At 51.0% G+C, this 7,662-nt stretch overlaps 1 protein-coding gene across 1 annotated transcript; it reads left to right on the top strand.

Moving 5' to 3' along the window:
- Positions 1-4,327: 4,327 nt before the first annotated feature.
- On the top strand, positions 4,328-5,471 carry LOC136496864 (uncharacterized). The gene has a single exon (XM_066492630.1). It carries the CDS (start codon positions 4,412-4,414, stop codon positions 4,952-4,954), a length of 543 nt encoding a protein of 180 aa, XP_066348727.1. The 5' UTR covers positions 4,328-4,411; the 3' UTR covers positions 4,955-5,471.
- Positions 5,472-7,662: the final 2,191 nt, after the last annotated feature.

Raw genomic sequence — 7,662 nt, 5'->3', positions numbered from 1 at the left:
CATCACCAAGAGGAAGCTACGCCACTACTTCGAGTCACACCCGGTGACAGTCATGACATCATTCTCCCTTGGTGAGGTCATCCAAGCCAGGACGCCATGGGAAGAACCACAAAGTGGGCACTCGAGTTGATGGATTAGGGCATTACGTATGCCTCCTGAACGGCAATCAAGTCCTAGGTGTTGGCTAACTTCATCGCGGAATGGACTGAGGTCCAAATGCCACCAACAGCCATCGATCAAGAGTACTGGACCATGTATTTTGATGGGTCACTGATGAAGAAAGGCGCTGGTGCAGGGCTAGTCTTTGTATCACCCCTCGGGGTACGCATGAGGTACATGGTTCATCTCCATTTCCATTCATCCAATAATGTGGCTAAGTATGAAGCACTCATCAACGACCTACGCATTGCCATCGAGTTGGGCATCTAATGCCTCGACATCCAAGGTGACTCCTAGCTGGTTGTCAACCAAGTCATGAAGGAGTCAAGCTATTATGATGCCAAGATGGCTACATACTACCAAGAAGTCCAATGGCTAGAGGACAAATTCAACGGCCTCAAACTCAATCACATCCCAAGGCGCCTCAATGAGGCGGCCAATGCACTTGTGAAGGCGGCATCCAGCCGAGAGCCAGTGCCATTAGGTGTCTTCGCCAGTGACCAACACAAGCCCTCGGTAAGCTACGAAGGGTCAGAATAGGCCAACAACGGTTCGCCTGATCCAGCCTTAGGGGCTAACCAACCGACGGCTCCATCCGGCCCTAAGGTCATGGAGCTTGAAGAAGATCTAGCGATAGAGCCCAACCCTCTAATTGACTGGAGAATGCTCTACCTCAACTACCTACTCCATGATGCATTGTTGATGGACAAGGCTGAGGATTGATGGCTCGCACGCCGTGACAAGTCCTACATTCTTGTGGAGGGCAAACTCAACAGACAAAGCCACACCGGGATCCTATAGCACTGCATCCCCATTGAGCAGGGGAAGCACTTGCTGAGTGATATCCACGATGGGGTCTACGGTCACCACGCCATGCCTAGAACCTTGCTGGAAACACATTCCGATAGGGCTTCTACTGGCCCACTATAGTAGCCGACGCCAAGCAGATCGTGCGCACCTACAAAGGGTGTCAGTACTACACTTGGCAAACTCACCTCCTAGCCCAGGCACTCCAGATGATCCCCATCACGTGGCCCTTTGTGGTCTGGGGGCTTGATCTAGTGGGACCCCTCAAGAAGGCACCCGGAGGATACACCCACTTGCTTGTCACCATAGACAAGTTCACAAAATAGATAGAAGCTCGGCCGATCTCAGCGATCAAGTCCGAGCAAGCCTTGCTATTCTTCCTCGACATCATCCATCACTTTGGAGTACCAAACTCCATCATTACAAACAACGTCACATAGTTCACCGGCAAGAAGTTCCTTCGATTCTATGATGAAAACCATATCTGGGTCGATTGGGCCACCGTCGCGCACCCCCGAACGAACTGGCAGGTCGAGGGTGCAAACGGCATGCTCCTACAGGGCCTCAAGCCTAGGATCTTCAACCGGTTGAACAAATTTGGTGCACGCTAGGTCACTGAGCATCCTTTAGTACTCTAGAGCTTGAGGACAACCCCCAACCGAGCCACCGGCTACACGCCCTTCTTCATGGTCTACAGTTTCGAGGCCATCCTCCCAACCGACCTCAACTATGGAGCACCGAGGATCAGGGCGTACAATGAACTGGGAGCCGAGGCATCCCACGAGGATGCCATGGACCAGCTAGATGAAGCACGTGACATCACCCTTCTCCGCTCGACCAAGTACCAGCAGGCGTTGCGACAATACCATAGCAGATGGGTGCGGGGCCGATCCTTCAATGTCTGGGACCTAGTCCTTTGCCTCATCCCGAGTAACAAGGACCACCACAAGCTCTCCCTGCCCTAGGAGGGGCCATACATCACCATAGAAGTACTCCAGCTAGGCACCTACAAGCTGAAAACCATCGAAGGCGAGGTCTTCACCAATGCTTGGAACATCGAGCAGCTATGTCATTTTTACCCCTAAATAAACACATACTTTCTCTTATCAATTTTGTCATCAAAATCCCCAATCTTTCATGACATCTGACCCCTGCAAGTGCGAGGGGTCGGACCTCACTCGAGGGCTGGTATGACTACGTTTATCTTACAAACATTCTCTGTGTTTTCCCTCTTTTCTCATGGTAAGTCCTAAGGGCTAGGATTTCAGGAACAAGCTCTGAGTATAACTGGTAGGACTACGGGAAACCCACACCCCAGTGGCTATGGTCTCCTTGCTCACCAGTGTGGTCAGAATTGGCTTGCCGACACTCTGAGCTTTTTGTGACCTTAACTGCGAGAAGGGTAAAAAGGCACTAAACCTCTTTTGCAAAAAGAGGGAGAAGAGCTGAAAAGCTGTTTGCCGCAACGAAATTTGAGAACGTGTTCATTTTTGCACAAATTCATCGCATACAAAGTAATTTCATCATGAAAAGGGACTAATGTATTCATGAATACAAAAAACTGTTCACATGAGGGCTCCCCCACAACTTGAATGATTACATTTGCTGGACAGTTCTACTCAAAATACTACTACGGTCGTCGCGCCACGCTCTCCATCGGCAACATCCTATCGCTCCACAGGATCTCGGAGGGTGCCATCGTCTGCAACATCAAGCACCACGTCGGTGACCGTGGTGTCTTCGCTAGGGCATCCAGGGACTATGCCATCATGATCAGCCACAACCCTAACAACAGCACCTCGACGGGGACACTGCCCACCGAAGTATGGCCACCATGACTGGTGGATGTCTCCGACATCTCATTAAACTTCATGGACTGGCTGATCTGAGAGGCTACAAGGGCAAAGCCCCCCATCGACGTAGTCCTAGGTGGCTTCCCCACTGACAAGGCTCGCCCGGAGAAGATTCATCGAAAGAGGTCTCCGTACGGCTCCATCCCGAACAGGCTGCTACTCGAGCGAGATTCATTAGTACATGTTTTTAGCTAATATATAAGTCATTTCCTTTCAAGATATAAATCTCGATAATCAAATAGCAACTGCATATATGTTCTTCTTTTGCTCCAGGCATTCATTCATGCCTAAGTATTTTGAAGGACATAATAAGACAAAAAAAGGCATATATATTTAAGCAGCCTGTCATAAGAGATTTTAGATACCTTACCTTTGTTTTCATTATTCTGTCATGTACAACTATTGCGGTAATATAAATACATTATCATCAGTTCCACACCATAACCCAGATCCGCAAAGGTAAGAAGAACAATCAAATTATGGCTTGAAAAAATCAGATAAACCTTATGCCTAGATACTACTATGATTGTTTTGGGACAAACATAGCTGATCTGACCAGTCACCGGTGTCGCACTAAAGGCCTGTTCAGTTGCTGCCCTGGCAGACAAATGCGTGTCAGACAACTAATCCTTGCCACCAAGCATCCAAAATCAAGATTGGTGCCTGGCCAGGCAAGATTGATGGGCAAGCAACCAACCAGCCCCTAAATGCAGCACCCGTAGATTTTTTCAGAAAAAGGTACACGTGAAAAAAGCCAGCGGAGCAGTGATGATGAAAACCAGACGTGGAAACGGGACGGCGGCGACCACTGTCTCGGTGGAACCAACACTTGCCGACATCAAGTAGTAATCTCGCTTTGCCAAATTAAAGCACTTTTCCCTGCGATTTGAATGGTGCAGAGGTAGCACGTCCCTCCCCCTCCCGTAGGCCTGCGCGACCCGTTCCAAAAAGGCACGACGGATTCTGCAGCAGAGCCACACAAGAAAATTCGGTCGTCGAAAGCTCGCCGGCAGTGGAGTACACCCATTTCACCTGGACAGCTGGATTCACCTGAGCCCCAACTACTACCGGCCTCCAGTCTATGTAAACTCGCCGATCTCGAGCATAGCATCGTAGTAGGTAGTAAGTTGGTAAGGGCAGTCCCAACGAAAGAAACTAGTAGTTTCTATAACATAGGATACCGCACCAAAAAAGTACTCCTTTCCAACCCATGGTTTCTATGAGTAATAATTATTTTCTCTTTCTCTCTCCCAACTCTATCTTTTCCTCTAATGGGAGTGCGACACGAGCTCTCTAGAAACTGGTGGTTTCTCCCCAATGGCGATTTCATGGTTTCTTAGTGCATTGGGTCAAGAGTAGACCTGGTTTCTTCATGAAGAAACCATTTCTATGATTTTTGCTCTCTTTCTTCATTAATTACGTTGCCACATCAGCGTTTTGCCTACGTGGCAAGTCATTTAATTAGGATAAAAACCATCATCAATACACCATTGGGACTACCCTAACACAGCAAGACGATCGAGCTCCCGAGATCGAGCTGCAGTACGTACACCAACGCAGTGCGCCCCATAACTTAAACTCCGATTCCGCCAATGGCAACCAAACCCAAAGGGTCCATGTCCATTCTCCTCCTCGCCGTTGCAGTGGCCACCGCGGCGTGCACGACCGCCTTCGCGCAGACCAGCAGGCTCGGCAAGCTCGTAGTCACCGGCGTCGTGCCGTGCAACACCGGCACGCTGATCGACGCCACCACTTCTCCGGCATTCCCAGGGGCATGCGACAACTTCCAAATCAATGATGCAACCTCCGCACGTTACCGATCTGCACATGCAACTGATGTATACAATACAACGGTGAACGCAGACGCCAACGTGGAGCTGCGGTGCGGCGGCAACGTGGTGGCGGGCGGGACGACGAGCCGCAACGGGTCGTTCGCGATCGAGGCGGACCTGACAAGCGCGCTGGAGGCGCTTGTGGGCTCCTGCCAGCTGCTGGTCGATACGCCGCTGGCCAAGTGCAACGCCAGCCTGCCGGCGGCGGGGGCGCTGGCCTCCTACCTGCAGGGCTCGCTCGCCGGGATGCTCAGCGGCGTCTTCCGCCTCGCCCCGGCCGGCTTCTCCTTCCGCATGAACTGACCGTGCATATGTGGGTTGCATTGCATCATCAGTATCTAAAAGACCAAAACCTAACGAGAACGAGTAAAAATTCCCATGTATGCTGGCGACGGACCACGCAGTTACAAAATAATACAGTACCGTGCCTGAAAATAAATGAGCATGGATAAGTATATAGTGTGATGGAAATAATGGAACAATATATAAGTCTGCTCATCATCAAGCGCCCGTAGTTTTATTTCTGATGATGCTTTGGTTCCAAACTTCAAGAACTTGCGTGTTATTCGCGTTAGTTCCGTCTCAATCGCGTGTTTACCCGCTTTTGCCTTGAAGCTTTTTGAAAAATTAAATCCGATGATATCTGCATAGATAAATCAAGACAAGTTTGACTACCGAATCGACTAGCTAGCTGGCTTCTATATAAACCGTTCAGTTTAATCTGTTGGGCTCATTTAGCAAAACTGCTCCTCTGCCATAACCGCTTTTAGTTTTAGTTGCGGATCGATCCCATACTAGAAGAAGAGCCCACACACCACCGTATGAGAGCAGCCACGGTGACCAAATTTTTTACAATTTAGCCTTTTTTTTTTTGAAAGTTACTCACAAATAGATCTCTGGCGGAAAGAATTTAGAAAATGGACCCTTAGCTCGGCGCCAGCGTCTCTGGCGCCGAGCTAGGCGCTAGCGTCTCTGGCGCCGAGCTCCTGGACACGGTGGATGACCTGCAAGAGGGCTCGGCGCCAGAGTGAATGGCGCCGAGCTCGGCGCCAGTCACTCTGGCGCCGAGCTTTTAATATCTATTGGGCCCGCGCCAGCCCGAGCATGGACGTCTACGCGCAGAGGCTGCATGCCAGGCAGTGCCCTGCGCTGTTCCTCTGTGGCTTTATCTCGGGAATCGTGGAAGAGAGAGAGAAGAAAGAGGACACAGAAGAGGCAGGCACCGCCGTTCCATCTACTGGTGCTGCGGCTACAGCGTGTACTGCTAGGCGTGTGAACTATGGCCTATGGGTGTGGACTGTACACTGCCGTGCCCATACCTACTCCTGCTCCACACCCAGAAAAAAACCGCGGGTTCCGCCTAGCTGGTGTTGCTGCGCCCAGTCCGCAGCCCCTGACACGACACGCGGGTGGTCGTCTGTCCCTGTGATAGGAGCCGCAGTACTTGGAGCAGTAGTGGTCCGGGGCAGTGCCATTGATAGGAGGCAGGCACAGCAGTGTACTATGCCACTAGCAGCAGCTGCTGCCGTGTCCATCTTTTCTGCGAAAAGGGACACCGATGGGATGGCCGGAAATGAGCAAAGAGCCAAAAGGCCCAGCTGCTAGCCAGCGCCGGTCATCTTGAATAGCCTTCACAGTGGGCATGGCAGTCCACAGTCCACACCCATAGGCCACAGTGGGCAGGTAACATGTCGGGCCCTTTTGCCGCCTCGAGTGTCGCGCACGCGCTGTTTCAGAGGACGGAGAGGTGGTGGACGTCAAACCTACGCTGCGTGGTTCCGCCTCGCTGGTGTTGCTGTGCCCAGTCCTTCGGCTGATTTGCTTTAATTATCTAAGTAATCAACATATCAACCTGCTTTTCAGTCTGTGGTCTTTCATTAGCTTGTACTAGTACCTATACAGTGCCCTTGTACTAGCGCATTAGTATTCACATGCTGTGGTCTTTCATTAGTTAGATTTTTCATATTGGTTTTGTCAGGCTCAACTTTAGATAAACGTGCAACACTTTCTGAATATAATATGGTCCTCTTTCTGTTCTGATCGGTTTGTGCTTGTCTGTTGATTGAAAACAACTGAACAATTTTAGTATTTATTGTCATCAACTGCAACTGATTCATTGTTTTTTGTGTCCCTTTTGCATATATGCTCCTCTTTCTGATGATAAAACTGCTTTTTCATTTCTTGGAACTCATCATCACCACAAATTTTTAATTGTTGAAAATAGTTCCCGAGCGCCTGGCACTGCCCCGGACCACTACTGCTCCAAGTACTGCGGCTCCTATCACAGGGACAGACGTCCACAGATGGAACGGCGATGCCCGCCTCTTCTATGTCCTCTTTCTTCTCTCTCTTCCACGATTCCCGAGACAAACCCACAGAGGAGCAGCGCAGGGCACTGCTTGCCACACAGCCTCTGCGTCGTAGACGTCCATGCTCGGGCTGGCGCGGGCCCAACAGATATTAAAGGCTCGGCGCCAGAGTGACTGGCGCCGAGCCCTCTTGTAGGTCATCCACCGTGTCCAGTCTGGCGCCGAGCTCGACGCCAGCATCAATGGCGCCGAGCTAAGGATCCATTTTCTAAAATCTTTCCGCCAAGAGTCTATTTGTGAGAAACTTTTAAAAAAGGGCTAAATTATAAAAAATTCGGCCACGGTGACGGGATCCCCTTCGAGGCTTCGACAGGCCGCTCTGCGTGCTCGGCCACGCCCAGCCGCGACACCGCAGAGCGGTGGGCGGTTGACATGGAACACGGAAATGTCACAGTCAGCTGTCGAGATTGGTTGCGTCCTCGGGCTGGGGCATTCGTTGTCGCCAAAGGCGGTCGTGTACTGTGTACACCCCAGCCTCGGCCCGCGGGAAACGAAGGCGGAGCTCACCGTTGACGAGACGACGACGATATCGAAGGCGTCCAGTGGCTGTAAGGGCCCAGCCAGGGGTTCAGTCTCATGCTCTCAGCTCGCTCTACCAGCACTCCAGCAGGACCTGCTAGTTTAGGCCCAATTTGGTATGGC

The sequence above is a fragment of the Miscanthus floridulus genome, chromosome 1 (genome assembly GCF_019320115.1).
Source record: "Miscanthus floridulus cultivar M001 chromosome 1, ASM1932011v1, whole genome shotgun sequence".
NCBI lineage: Eukaryota > Viridiplantae > Streptophyta > Magnoliopsida > Poales > Poaceae > Miscanthus > Miscanthus floridulus.
Note: the sequence above shows the minus strand (reverse complement) of the source record. Positions and strands in the feature narration are given on the sequence as shown.

Coding starts and splice junctions, on each gene's coding strand:
- LOC136496864 (XM_066492630.1), top strand. CDS start 4,412: ATGGCAACCAAACCCAAAGGGTCCATGTCCATTCTCCTCCTCGCCGTT.